We start from the raw sequence: 15,300 nt of genomic DNA on the forward strand, positions 1-15,300 counted from the left end.
CATTTTAAATTAATTTTTGGTATCAGAGAGATATAATTCTTCAATTTTTCATTTTTGAGTTTAGTGGTTAGTGTGCAAATTTGAATAAAAGTCATATCAAATGCTTTTTGTAGACATTTGGATATTATCAATTGTATTTCAGGATATATGTTGAAATACTTTTTATTTGTGTTTTAAAACTGTGACGATTCCTATTTAAGCTGCCATTTTCAGCACGGCAAATCCATCAGTGAGATGATCTTTTGAATCAAAATGGCCACTACCAGTCCATTTCAACTCACTGGTACTTGGCTATTGATCTTTATGTACTCCATTTCACATTTTGATAACTTCTAATTTTCCAAATTTCAGAATAACTAAATTCCATATTCTGAATGCTGATGGATGTTTATGATTGTTGTTTTTCTCGTTTTGAGAAAATGAAAGTCCTGAATAATTTATTCCATCCATGTCATTGAGGTGAACTTTCCGCCATGCATATTTTGTGACCTTTCCATGCGAAGGAACTTATCTTCTGGCACTATATCTGAAAACAACCCACTTCTATTAATAAGATTTTGGATAGCCTATATTAAAAAGCAGATCACCAGCTTTCCTAGTCTGTTTCAGTGTGTAATCTGCACTGAAGCCTGCCCACCGTGGCCAATGCTGCTGGTATTTGAAACATCTGTGGCATCACTTCTAGTGTCACAGGAAGATAGACATGTGCCACAGCACAGAAATTGACCGAAAAGCAGAAGGATCTCACTGTACTGGCATAGATGGAGCATATCCTATTGTCTCCTATCAAGTTGTTCATTGGGTAGGTTCCATGGGTTTTTTGATAACTAAAATTTCCAAAGTTGATTACGAGATCTTTTCCTCAAAGTGCTCCCAGGGAAGACTTCAACCTTTTGGTGAGCTCAGGTATATTTGCCAGTGACCCTCACTGAGTACTGCTTACTGGCCTTTAATTAAAATGATTACTTTTCTCTTAAAATAATTATTTCTCATTACATGTATTTCTTTCCAATGGACGGCCGATATTTTACATTTTCTATGTATCTTTTATCTTAAAACACCACTGCCCTTCTGACATTCTGTATCCCTGGGTTTCTAAAGCAGGTTTGTACAGAAACAAATTACTAGCACAGAGAGCAGGGAGAGGTGCAGTGGTTGGGTTTGCTACAACTGAGAAACATTGCTGAAGGTAACCGAGTATTGGGATCTGAAATGTGCACAATTTGCTTGTAAACTTCATTTAAAACACAGGCAACAGAGCGGCTCACTGTTCCCTGTTTTACTTGCTTCCTTTGAACAATCTCTTCGTTATTCCCCAAAGCTCTCTCAGGTACATGGCGCCACAGAATCTGATAAGCATCTCAGAATTCTTCCTCTGGTGCCTCTGAGGATCCAGAATTATACCCCCTTCTCTTTGGGCTGTTCTTGCTCATATTCCTTAGCACAGGCACTGGTAACCGACTAATCATCCTGACTGCTAGCTCAGACGAGAATCTCCACACCCCTATCTAGTTCTTCCTCTCCATTTCTTCTTGACTGATATTGTTTTCATCTCCACCACAGTCCCCCAAATGCTGGTGAACATCTAGACGCAGGGCAAAGACATCACCTACATGGGATGCTTGATGCAAGTATCCCTTTCGTATCGTTCTGCATGTTTGGCAGTATGTTCCTCACCATCATGGTGTATTACAGGTTTGTGGCTATCTGTCACCCCTAGCATTACCCAATCATCAGGAATCACTGCCTAGGTGGTTTGTTAGTTTGGGCATCTCTTTTCATCAACCTTTTGGACAAACATTGCTTAATGGTATCACAACGTATTTTCTCTACAGATGTAAAAATCCCTCATTTGTTATGTGACCTTCCTCAACTTGTAAACCTAGCTTTTTCTCATACCTCGACCAGTGCCCCATTAGTATATTGTTTTGATGCCATTTTTGGTAGAGTTCCATTCTTGGGGATCCTGTCTCTCTCTCTTTTTTTTTTTTTTTCATTTTAAAAATCATTTTACTGGGGGCTCATACAACTCTTTTTTTAAAACTCATTTTATTGGGTTCTCACACAATTCTTATCACAATTCACACATCCATCCGTTGTGTCAAGGCCATTTGTACATTTGTTGCCATCATTATTCTCAAAACATTTGTTTTCTACTAGAGCCCTTAATATCAACTCCCCTTTCCCCCTACTCCCTCCACATTATCCCCTCCCTCATGAACCTTTCATAATTCATAAATTATTATTATTTTGTCATATCTTACACTGTCTGACATCTCCATTCACTCACTTTTCTGTTGTCTATTCTCAATGCATGAGCTTATACATAGATCCTTGTAATTGGCTCCCTCTTTCTACCCCACCTTCCCTCCACCCTCCAGATATCACCACTCTAAACAATAATCGAGAAGGGGTAATATGTCCTGTATTCCCTGAGTTTCTAGATCCTATCTGTACCAATGTACATCCTCTGGTCTAGCTGGATTTGTAAGGTGGAATGGAGATGACGATAGTGGGGGGAGGAAGCATTTAAGAACAGAGGAAAGTTGTATGTTTCATCGTTGCTACCCTGGAACCTGACTGACTCACCTGCTCCCTGCAACCCTTCAGGAAGGGGTGTCCAGTTGCCTACTAATGAGCATTGCGTCTCCACACTTCACTCACCCTCAATTACAATGATATGATTTTGATGCCTGATACTTGATCCATTCGACACCTCATGGTTGCACAGAATGATCCCTGATCCCTTGAACACCTCATGGTGTTTTTCTTCCACGTGGCTTTTGTTCCTTCTGGGGGTCCAGGGTCGGTCGGTAGCGGATTGTAGGAATGAAATAGGAGCTGGTTGATGGTTAGGTTGGAGATGTCTTTTATTTGTTCTTATAAAAGTTTAAAAATAAAATACAGAGAGCTAAAAGTAATAGCAGACAGATTATAATTAGGGGCCCGACCAAGGGCAAAATCCAAGCAGCAAGGGGGTTTTGAATCCACAAAGAAGAGCCATTGATTCTTTATTGGTGCTTTCTCATTTCATAGACCATGATGAGGAGCACTTTAATATTTTGTTCAACTCTGCCTGGTTCTGCTTAATAAATAAAAGACTATGAAACCCCATCTCTTATTCTCTGCTTTCAGCCAAGATGTTTCTGATATTAGCAGGGATATCCCTCATTTTATGCCTTCTCCTGAATCCAACTAGAGTTTTGACATCTCTTGTGTATTCCATCTGATGAAGTTCACATGTATTGTCATCGTTTATGTCGTTGAAGAAAGTTATTTACAATGGAGAAAATGGTTAGTTTTCAAGATTCTATAGCCCATCGTCTAACTTCATTTCTCTCACTAACGCTATATTATGACTATTGGTTCTTCATATTTACATTTACATTACCAATAATTATTAATGCATCTTATTGCTAGGTTGATTACCTTCAGATTGAAGAAGTTAATAGCATTCTTCGGCTTCTTCATCATGAGTTTTAGCCGTTTCTTGGTAAATTTAAATAACACTTGTATTGCCTGGACTTCCTTGTAGATGCATAGACATTATACTATCACAAATATCCTTGGATTTCAGACACATCTTGAGTTCTTTCTTTTGATAGTCACTGTAATATCATTCTTCTTCAATTTGTCATTGTCTTCATAGTAAATCAAATGACTGTATGACATAAAGTGACCAATAACAGTATATGTAAGCTCATGGATGTCTAGATCTTTATGGATTCTATTTCATTTTGGACAACTTCCGAATTTCCTGGATTCATACTTTATGCCTTCCATGTGACAGTAATTCCGGGATGTTTGCAGTGTTTTCTTCTCCTTTGGAGGGCTGCTCCACTAGCCATCGAAGGAACTAAACCCTTTCCTTCATTCACGTGATTGAAGGTCTGCTCTACCTTGAGGAGGCATCTGGTCTCCAGTTCTACGCGAGTGTCATCCACCCTGGGGACACATCTTTTGGAGATGTAGCTGACAAAATCCCACTGTTCTACTCAAGCTTTTCCAGTGGTTAACCCCTCAGAACAAGCAGCCTCTTCATTCTTCATCACGAGCTCTTAGTGTGGAAACTCTGATGAAACCTGTTCACCAAGGTCTACCTGCTGGAGTTTGAAAGGCTGTGGCACACGCTCTAGCTTCAGAGAAACTAATAAGCCACTGCAGTATGACAAACTGACAGGTGAATGATGCATATAAGGCTTAGTACTCCAAAAATTACATAAATAATCAATGGGTTTGAAAATATCAATTCACACATTGATTTTGTGTTGAAATAGATTTCTATTTTAACGTCGACATAGCTTGGACATTGGAAGTGAAGATTTTAGGGTTCCTCCTTAGATTGGAAGGGCCCAGATTCCAAGGAAATTTACTTTCTTCTCATTCTGTTTCATTAATACTAACGAGTCCCCAGAGATTGGAGTGCCACGCACCAATTTGGCTAATTACATGCTCTGGGCATTTAATTCTCACGGCCAGATAATTCTAAATAACCCATTTATACCTTCCAGACTTTAGTGTGTCCATCACAATACAGCAGTCTCCATACCTGTGTCTCTTCTCTAGACGTTCCATGCCTGAGTCTCTCTTCTTAGGAGACTTGAAAAAGTTGCCTCCGCCCCAATTGTTCACCGACCAGAAGAGAGATGTCATGACAGCACTTCATGGTCATTCCCAAGCAGAAACCCTTTGAAATCCATGAGTGCAATGAGAGACAGAGAGGGTGCAGTGCGTACTTGGAGAGGGTGCAGAGTGTGTCACCTCTCATCAGGACCAACGGCACAGTTGGGATGGATCAATAGGAGGTCCTGAGTGCTAGGTTTCAGCTCAGAGACCTGAACAGTTTCTGCTGCTGCTTCTAGTGAAAGTGTGACGATGCTCATTGAGAGTTGGTGTATGTCCTGCATCCGCTCTACTTCCCATGTGCAGTACCCAACCAACGCAAGCAATGGGCTCCTCGTACTTGACCCCTAAACACTTCAAAATGATCTGGATGGTCATGGCAATAATAAGGATTATGGCAGTCATCACAATGTCATAAATATTATATCATAACCACAAAATCATAAACAACATGGAGGCTGCCCAGGGCCAGGATCTGAGGTAAGTTTTCTACACAGCTTCTTCCTTTTATCTGCACAAGTTCACCTCGGAAATAGCAGCATACTTTGTTGTAATTTCACAGGTAAAGAGCACAGCCTTTTCCTGCAACTTGTACTACAACATGTTCTAAATCTGCAACTTGTACTAAGTCATTAATATTGAAATCAGAAGTCTGACTCCAGACAGAGGTTGCTTGTCTACTTTCTCTCCTGCCACCCGGCATTGCCATTTCACCCCCCTGTTCTCTCCATGTATAGACTACCTACTCCCTGTGTTCTCATGTGTTGGGGTGGAGGGGTGGTTTAATTACTGCAGACCACAGTAGACAATTGTGGTGTTCCTTTTTGCATGAAGGATAAATGACCGAGGTTCCGGTGAGAACCATGTAACAATCTGCTGCATGAAACTCAGAGCAGACCAGTTTCTCATTCTGATCCCGAATTTTGTCTCACATGACTTTTCTTCCGTTATTCTTGAAATTGCTTCCATCTGGATCTAAAGTAAAACTCGCCAATGGCTATCGGGTTGAGTCTGACTCACATCTTCTCTACAGGACAGAGTAGAACTGCCACTGTGGGTTTCTGAGACTAAATCTGAACAGCCAGCTTCATCTTTCTCCTTCCGATCAGTTGGTGTTTTAGACTGCTGACATTGATGTAAGTAGCCTAATTTGGATGAGTTCAACGGTATAATTTAGCTGTATCTTTGGTTAAATTTCTTGGATTTCCATTTTAAACATTTTAAAAAATAAAAAATGGAGGGAAGTTGCTCTGTACATGGACATCTACTTGTGAGTCCTGTCAGCCTCCTTTTGATTTGTGAGACACGGGAAAATTCTTAACCTTGTCCAGTCATTTTAGTTTATGCATAGCTGATGGAGAGATCTTTGTTGAAGGGTAAATTTTCAGGTGTTGACAACATCTTTCTACTTCCTAAACTGTGTTTTCTTGGGAAAGCTCACTGGACCGCTTCACCATGGGTGACGTTGATGGGATTTAGAACACTGGTGACTTGGCTTTCAGCAGCACAGCTACCAACAAGGAGCCCTAATGAAGACTGATGGATGAGCGGGGAGTACTTACCCTAGGACTTAATTAACCAAATTCACAGCTTTCAATTATCCTCAAAATTTTAGATTTTTATAAAAATTAAACTTTAAAATAGAGTGGAACATCCGAGGGGAAACTAAATCTGATTGCATGAGAAATGCATCTAGGTCCAGACATTAGTATTGAACTATGTTTCCCTACTGTTCATTTGTGGTGTTGATCTTCACAAAACCCATAGTTTTGGAACACTATACTAATTAGTGCTATAAAACAGATATCATAGAAAGTCCTCACAGATCTACTCATGCTCTTTTCTATCTGGGATCTTGTCCGATGGGAGATTCTTGGAGAAATGAAATCAACAGGATGTGGAGTGATAGGACCATCAATGTTACCAGATGGGTCTTGGCTGAAAGTTGAAAATACTAAAGGAAATGTTCGCCTGTGTGTTTCATTGATTATGAAATGCATTCTACTCTAAAGATCATAACAAATTATAGATCTCATTTCTTATTCCCAAGAAGTGGGAAATGCAGAATTGTCCTGTGAGCACAGAAAGAACCTGTGCACATACCAAGAGGTAGTCACTGGAATGAACCGAGGAAGAATGTGTCTCAGGGTAGTGTTTCTTTACCAGACTGAGTGACAGTCAATTACTATGGTCTTTATACCCATGGTTCCTTATATGATGTATTTTGTTTCGGGACTTTCTATGCACAACACTTTCATCTTTTGGGAGGGCATTGATATGCTGATGGACAGGAGTGGACTACATACTCATTACCATTTGGAATATGCAGAAGTTACAATCTTGATGGCCAAAAGCAAAGAGTACTTGAGGGAGATCAGAGCACACAGACTTCAACAAGAATTACAGTTGGTTCTTCATTTCCTTTGGTCTAAATAATTTTTCATAGAGAAAAATTCCTTCTTGCATATGCTTCCTTCATAAACAAGGCAGATATTTGACTCATTCTCTGCTCTGTTTTCTTGATATCACTTGCTAGTCTCACCTTCTGTAGCCCAGGGTCTCTTAAGTGGTTGTGAGAAACAGGTGACTAGCAGAGAGCACAGTGAAGAAAGAGTTCAGGTGAATATACTGGTTGGGTTGTAGTGATACAGTCAAGAAATATTGCTGAAGGCCCTGGGACATTATTGCTGCAGATGTGAACAGTTGTGAATTTGCATGCTTTATTGATCAGTTTCTTGCATTCAAAATGCAAACACAGTGCTGAGTTTCTATTCACTTACTTTCTTTTAACACCACTTTTTTTTTTTCCAAATGCTGTCTCAGGTACATGGAGTCACAAAATCTAACAAGTGTCCCAGAATTCCTCCTCCTGGGCCTTTCTGAGGAGCCAGCACTGCAGCCTGTCCTCTTTGGGCTGTTCCTGTCCATGTACCTGGTCACTGTGGCTGGGAATCTGCTCATCGTCCTGACTGTCAGCTCTGATAAACGCCTCCACACCCCCATGTACTTCTTCCTCTCTAACCTCTCCTTGGTGGACATCGGTTTCATCTCCACCACAGTCCCCAAAATGCTAGTGAACATCCAGACACAGAACAAATCCATCACCTATGTGGGTTGCCTGACACAGGGGTCTTTTTTCTACCTCCTTGGATGTTGGGACAGTATGTTGCTCACTGTCATGGCTTACGACAGGTTCGTGGCTATATGCTCCCCGCTGCACTATGCAGTCGTCATGAACGCCCACCGCTGTGGCTTCCTAGTTTTGGTGTCTTTTTTCATCAGCCTTCTGGACTCTCAGCTGGAGTGTTTGTTGGTGTCACAGGTTACCTTCCACACGACTGTGGAAATCCCTCATTTCTTCTGCGACCCTCCTCAACTAGTTAAGCTTGCCTGTTCGGATACTACCCTCACTACCATGCTGTTAAATTGTGTGGTTGCCATCTTTGCTGGTGTTCCAGTCTCAGGGATCCTTTTCTCTTATACGAGAATTATTTCTGCCATCCTGAGAGTCTCATCTTCAAGTGGGAAGTACAAAGCCTTCTCCACCTGTGGCTCGCACCTGTCAGTTGTTTGCCTATATTATGGAACAGGTGTCGGGGTGTACTTCACTTCAGCTGTCTCTTCTTCTGCCAGAAAGGTTGCAGTGGCCTCATTGTTATACACCTTAGTCACCCCGATGCTGAACCCGTTCATCTACAGCCTGAGAAACCGAGATATCAAGATTGCCTTGAAGAGGTTCCTTAGCAGAACAATCTAATTTTGATTCCTGTACTAATTTGATGGGTGGATTACACAAGATGGCGAGATCTAATAACTGCAACCAGAAGTCTTGCCTCTTTGACTGCATAATTTTGTAGCTCTCATAGGTTTCAATAGTTATTTTTTCCTTTTTGAGCATTACTTCCTTTGTCCTATCTGTAATGACATAGTACGAGTATTCCCAGCAGCTTTCTTGGCTAGTGGGTCACACAAAGTCAGCATTTAAGACCTACCACCTGCTTTACAGGAGTAAGGTGAGGATTTCTCTCCCATAAAGGTGTACTAGCGAAGAAACCACTGACAGAGATGGTGTTCTAAGAATTCTACTCTTACCTACAGGTTGCTGTGAGCCAGAATAGATTCGATGGCAGTAATGTGTGTGTGTGTGTGTGTGTGTGTGTGTGTGTGTGTGTGTGTGTTCAGAAGTATTCTGGGCTGTGTCAGTCTGCAGGGTCAAGTCACAGAATAGTTTTGAAATCTCAAGTTGGCCTGCTAACTGCAAGGTCAGCCGTTTGAAACCACCAGTTGCACCATGGGAGAAAGACATGCCCTTCTCTTCCTGTAAAGAGTCATAGTCTCAGAAACTCACAGGGCAGTTCTACCCTGTCCTTTAGGGTCATTATGAATCAACATGACTCAAAGGTAGTATGTTTTTGTTTTTCTTTGAAAGCTTGTCATCAATGACCCAGACTTCCTCAAAATATGCATGATAATTGTATATACTTACAATGTACATCATTTAATTAATCCCTATCTATTATGTAGACTCCCTTTGCATCTAAAAGATCTGTGTATGCAGTTTACATGTCAGAATGCATGGCACTGCTCCCAAATTGTGACTTTACACTGCACTCATTTGGGAAGCTTGGGACATGGTGATGCCTTGCTCTCACCAGCTCAGCTTCTGATCTTGACTGTACATGTGATAGTCATTCTCACATTTCTTCCTTCTTTATGGTCTATCGTTGTCCTTGTTTGCATGTTGATACTTCTGTTCCTCTACTCTCCATCCTGTAAGCATAGTTTATTTTGATGACTTTCTCTATTGGTTTCTGGATAATGATGTTATGTGTCTTAATCTCAGATTTTGTCTGAGCATTCTGTCTCTCTGCTTGGTTGCACAATCCATGCGCTGCCACCTCAGAACTCACAGACAATGCTCTCAGTTGTGGGAGTTGATTAGGTCTATTAAGAGGTTACCACAGCCAGGATCAGAAAACCTTGGTCCGCGGCAACACCCCACCTGAAACAGCCACCAAATCTCTCTCCCTGATCTTCTTGCAATCCTCTCGCATCTCCTGGAGCTGTGCCTCACCTTCTCATAGTTGCAGGGCGGCTCCTCTGCTGTGTCACCTGGTCTCCTTGTCTTGGGTTCTGGTCTTGGCATGGCATGCCTCTGCCATGCCCACCGAAGGAAGATGTTTTAAAGGTGCTATAATGGTAGCACTTCTTCCATGATATTTCAGGAATTCTTTGTCTTCCTGCTACTGAGATAGCTCTCCTAAACACAGAGAAATGACTCTCCTATCCCACCAGTTCCCTCCCCTATTATTTCACGCACCCTATTTGCATAGTCCCACCTCCATCATTTGGGAGCAGATATAATGACACGAAGTGCAAGAACTTCATTAGGAAATTTCTCTGGAACCCAGGTCTATCTGACTCTCTGAGGACTGAGAATTATGCAGGGATACTGCTCATCGCGACTGATTTAGAACCCGCCAATGGAGCATCTCGTCTGTCTCTTCCCTGAACCACTTATTTAAAGTAAAGCCCTGAACTAAAAGATTTGGACTCTAATATTACATTATACTTGTTAATTCTGATTCTCTCATGCTAGTAGAATGTTTTCAGATCTTATATGTTTCTTCTGATTTGTTGCAATAAACAAAAGGAGTTTAGCATAGCAAAGTTGACCATTTCTTTATTTATTCTTATGATAAAATCCTCTAGATAATATTATTTTTAATGTTTTCATGATATTAGAATTGATTTATAGATCTATAAATATTTTCTTTAAAATATACCTAAGCAGTATCACACTAAACATATTTTCACACAAAAGTTCTCATTTACTATAACATTATATGTTAAGTTTTCAATTAAATTAATATTTTAAAATAAATCATTTTATGGGGGCTCTTATAGTGTTTATAACAATCCATACATCAATTGTATCAAGAATATTTGTACATATGCTGCCATCATCATTTAAAAAATATTTTCTTTCTGTTTGAACCCTTGGTCTCAGCTCCTCTATTTTCCAACCTTTCTGTATCCTCCCACCTGCAATGTCCTCTGATAAATTTTAAGTGATTATTATTTTCATATCTTACATTTCCCGCTGTTTCCCTTCACCCACGTTATTGTTGTTCATCCTCCTGGAGAGGCTGGGGCAGGGAGTTATACGTCGTTAATCATTGTAGTCGGTTTCCCCCTTCTCCTCCTACCTTTCCCCTACCATCGTGCTATCAATACTCCAATTACTGTTCCTGAGGCGTTTAACTGTCCTGGATTCCGTGTGTCAAGAGCTCTTATCTGTACGGGTGTATGTTCTCTGATCTAGCAGGAAGTGTAAGGTAGAACTGGGGTCATCATAGTCAGAGGGAAGAAGCATGAAAGAATTAGAGGAATGTTGTATGTTCCGTCAGTGCTCTCCTGCACTCTGGCTGTCTCATTCTTTCCCTGTGACCCTTCTGTGAGGGAATGTCCAATAGTCTACAGATGGACTTTGGTTCTTTACTCTGACCCCCATATAACATTATATTTTAACGTCTCTGAGAAATATAGACATTTATTTCAAAAACTGTCATTAATTGCTTGTCTCGCTGGTGAAAGACGTCTCATTGTTTTCCACAGTTTCTTATAATAAGATTAAATGTTAATTCCACTATCAAACACCATATAATGCTAATTGAGAGATTTCATCTTAATTGTCCATGGGGCATAGTATGAGATATACACATAAATGTATACCTTAAATTTGCTGTTATTTTGGTTAGGCTCCATCAAGTCAGCTCCAGCTCATAACGTACCCATGCACAATAGAAAAACCCCACCATGTACCATACCCATGACTGCTGATAGGTTGTTCTGTAAAGTACTCTCTAACAGGTTCTTACTCATAGCAACCCTGTGCACAAAAGAAGAAACACCATTTTCGTTAGTGTGAATTGTCTAGAAAAACAAACAAATGACCCTCACATATGAATAAGAAAGAATTTGTATCAAGAACCAATCTTATATCAAGAAGGCATCTCAACCCAGTCCAGTTCATCTCATGCTAGCTGGAACCCTCTCCAGAGTCACACAGTCTCAGGCCAAGGACAACTCAGAGAGATGAAGCCCAGCTACAGGGAGACCACAGGCCAGTGAGTGCGGTCACTTGGATCTAAGATCCGTGGAAACAAGGCAGGAACAGACAATTCTCAGGGTTGGGCAGTCCCACAAGGGGCCACCCCTGAAGGCGGCCACAGTGTCTGAGTAAGGATGAAGGTGCAGGGCAAGAGAGGGAGGAGATGTCCTCAGTTTCTCATATAAAAGGGCCCTGCCCGCCCCCCAAGGATGTATCATCAGGCTGCTAGCTGGTTGACAAGTTGGAGTACAGCCTTCCATTCGTGCAAATTCACGTAGAGCCTATTGCTCAGCTCCTTCTGCACTAGCCTCACAGCTGTGCTGCCAGAGCCCACCACTGAGCTACCGTGTCCGCCCCTCTGTCCAGGGTCTTCTCTTTCACTCTTTCTACTTGACCCAGCATCAGGCCCTTGTCCTGAGGGTGCACTCTGCTAATGACCCGTCCAAAGAGCGTCAGACAAAGTCTCACCATTCTTGTTTCTAAGGAGCATTCTGGCTGTACTTGCTCCAAGTCGGGTCTCTTTATTCTTTTGGAAGTCTATGATACTGTCAATATTCTTCATCAATACCATGATTCAAGTACATCGATTTTTCTTCTTCAGCATTCAACTTTCAGAAGCATATGAAGTGACTGAAAATTCCATGGTTTGCATCAAGCTTATTGCTCAAAATGGCATTCTTTCTCTTTACCATCTTAAAGATTTACAGTCATGGAGGGATAGAGGCATCCCTACCATATCATATACAGCAATGGTTCTCAACCTGTGGGTCGTGACCCCTTTTGGGGTTAGCAACCTTTCATAAGGGTCGCCTAAGACCATAGGAAAACACATATTTCCGATTTTCTTAGGAACTAAGACATTGCTCCTATATCTGCCTACAGGCGGATCTGCCCACATACGAGTACATGGTGTGAAGACTGTTACCCATGCTACACCATGCTTCAAGAAAAATTTTCATTTATTTGGAATTAGAAATAAATATTTCAAAACATATCATTACATATGTTTTGTGGTTAATCACTATGCTTTAATTATGTTGTTTGTAACAATGAAAATACATCCTGCATATCAGATGTTTACATTACAATTCATAACACTAGCAAATTTACACTTAGGAAGTAGCAACAAAAATAGTTTTATGGTCAGGCGTCACTACAACATGAGGAACTGTGTTAAAGGCTCGTGGCATTAGGAAGGTTGAAAACCACTGCTATTGAGTGTCTGTGAGTCAGATTGATAGCAATGAGTTTGGTTATGGCCATATGTGCTGGGTAGGTTTATTGTGCCAACCTGGCCAATAGGAACATGTGGGATTAATAAGCTCACAGTTTGATTGGTGGGCAAAGAAATACATGTCTTGGTAAGCCCGCCCTTCTCTCTCTTGCTGCCTGGGAATTGGACCAGCATGCAGCTGCTTTAGCTAGTTCTCTGCCTCAACTTGGGAGCTACACTATCTGTGGGAGAGTCAACCCGTGGATTGTGTTGCTAGAGCTTGAGGTTTCTTTGAGACCTGCATCGCCATGCTGCTGCTGTGTATATCACTTGATTCCTTGAGGCTTGTGGATCCTGTCATCTCGCATCGCTTGAGTATGATATCCCATCCAGGCCAGCTTTGCTAAGCTCTTGAGCTCTTGACTGTTTGTGATCACCCGGTTGTTTGCTGTTGTGGGTGACTCTGTCTGCATTGCCCGAGGGAAGACTCAGCTATTGCTTCTTGTACCTTTGACTTTGGAGCCCTCTTGAGTTGAAGGATTTCCAGTAGATTAACTGTTCTAGGAAAGTGAGTTGAACTGAGCTTTCTGTACTGTTGGGTGGAGGAATTAGCTGTTATATTCCTTTGTGCTGTGTGAATAAATCTATCTATCTATCTGTCTATCTATCTAATCATAAATGTCCTGGTTTGGTTTCTCTAAAGAACTCTACTTAACACATTTGTTTGTTCACATTAAATTGAAATCCATCTTTGGTCTTCATCTCTAAGTGCTTCTGGTTCTTATTAGGCTTTCTGCAAATAACGTTTTGCTTTTATATGGGAGGTTTTAAATAATTCTACCTCTAATACTGATGTAGCATTACTCTTCCTATAGTTTAACTTTATGGATATTTTTGCTCTGCATAGAAATTGAATAAGAAAGTATTCAACACTGAATTTAAAACATGCAGGATATTTCTTGATTTAAAACCATACAGTAACTCCTTGTTGTGTTTAAATAATGGCCTCCAGGCCTGTTTACATTTTCCAAATAAGTACAATTAAGTATTTCATTAAGTGTTCTTATTAGTTACAATACATCTATAGTTTATTGTGATCCTTCCAGTAAATTCTTTTGCATCATCAATAAAAGACAAGTGTACATTTTTCTGCTATTCTCCACTTTTACACCACATCCTCTGGTGAACCCAGCTTGAGTTTATGGCAGCTCCCTGTCAATGTACTGCTACACTGGTTTTTGAGTTATCTTCAGCAAAGTTTTACTTGCATGTGATATTAATTATATTGTTAGAAACATTCTACTTTTTATTGGGTCACTGTCCTTTTGAATGGGCACACATATAGATCTCTTCCAATCAGTTGCTCAGGTAGCTGTCTTTCAAATTTTTGTCATAGACTAGTGAATGCTTCCAGTGCTGCATCAGTGTGTGGAAACATTTCATATTGCATTAATTTGGAATTTTAAAAAATCAACTGTTCAGAGATTGGACTTAATTGACTTGCTATTGGCATCTGATAACCATTGTTTCAAAAACTGAAATTCGAAACCATTGCTCAGGTGCCATATTCAAGACTGACGAGTACAAGGATTGATGGATTCATGCAAGACGATGGCATACTCCAAGTAATTTGCTCAATCCATGTGCTACCCATTTAACCAATCTAACTATTTCTAATATTTTTTAACTTCAAGCCAGTACTTTCACTGTTACAGATCTATGTTAGTATTATTTCAATACAAAGGTATCTTTAAAAATACTTTTATTGGGGTTTCTTACATCTCTTATCACAATCCACACATTCATCCAGTGTGTCAAGTACATTTGCACATATGCTGTCCTCAACATTTTCAATGCATTCTCTTCCCACTTGAGACCCTGGTACCAGCTCCCCATTTATCCCCCTTTACTCTCTGCCCACCCTCTCTCACAAACCCTTGATAAGTTATAGATCATTATTTTTATGTCTTACATCATCCCCCGTCAACCCTCACCAACCTTTTCATTGTTCGTCCCGGTGGGAGGGGGTTATTGGTTGATCCTTGTGATTGATTCCTCCTTTCTCCCCCCACCCTCCTCTAATCCTTCTTATATCTCTACTCTCATTGTTGGCCCTGAGGGGTTTATCTATCCTGGATTCCCTGTGTTTTGGGCTCTTATCTGTAGCAGGGTGCATGTTCTGGTCTAATGCAATTTGTAAGGTAGAATTGAGGTCATGATAGTTGGGGGGAAGGAAGCACCAAAGAACTAGAAGAAAGTTGTGTGTTTCATTGGTGCTAGAGTGCACCCTGACTGTCTCTTTCTTTCCCTGTCAACCCTCTGTGAGGGGATGACCAATTGTCTAGAGATG

The 15,300-nt window shown here is 40.8% G+C and overlaps 2 protein-coding genes across 2 annotated transcripts in view; both read left to right on the top strand.

Moving 5' to 3' along the window:
- Window positions 1-15,300, top strand: part of LOC142442643 (vomeronasal type-2 receptor 116-like) — a 211,081-nt gene that overhangs the window by 16,502 nt on the left and 179,279 nt on the right. The gene's annotated exons all lie outside the window — the stretch shown is intronic.
- Window positions 7,383-8,380, top strand: LOC142444970 (olfactory receptor 7E24-like). Its single transcript, XM_075546402.1, has one exon. The coding sequence runs from the start codon at window positions 7,451-7,453 to the stop codon at window positions 8,378-8,380; it is 930 nt and encodes a 309-aa protein (XP_075402517.1). The 5' UTR covers window positions 7,383-7,450.

The sequence above is a fragment of the Tenrec ecaudatus genome, chromosome 1, assembly GCF_050624435.1.
Source record: "Tenrec ecaudatus isolate mTenEca1 chromosome 1, mTenEca1.hap1, whole genome shotgun sequence".
NCBI classification, from domain to species: domain Eukaryota; kingdom Metazoa; phylum Chordata; class Mammalia; order Afrosoricida; family Tenrecidae; genus Tenrec; species Tenrec ecaudatus.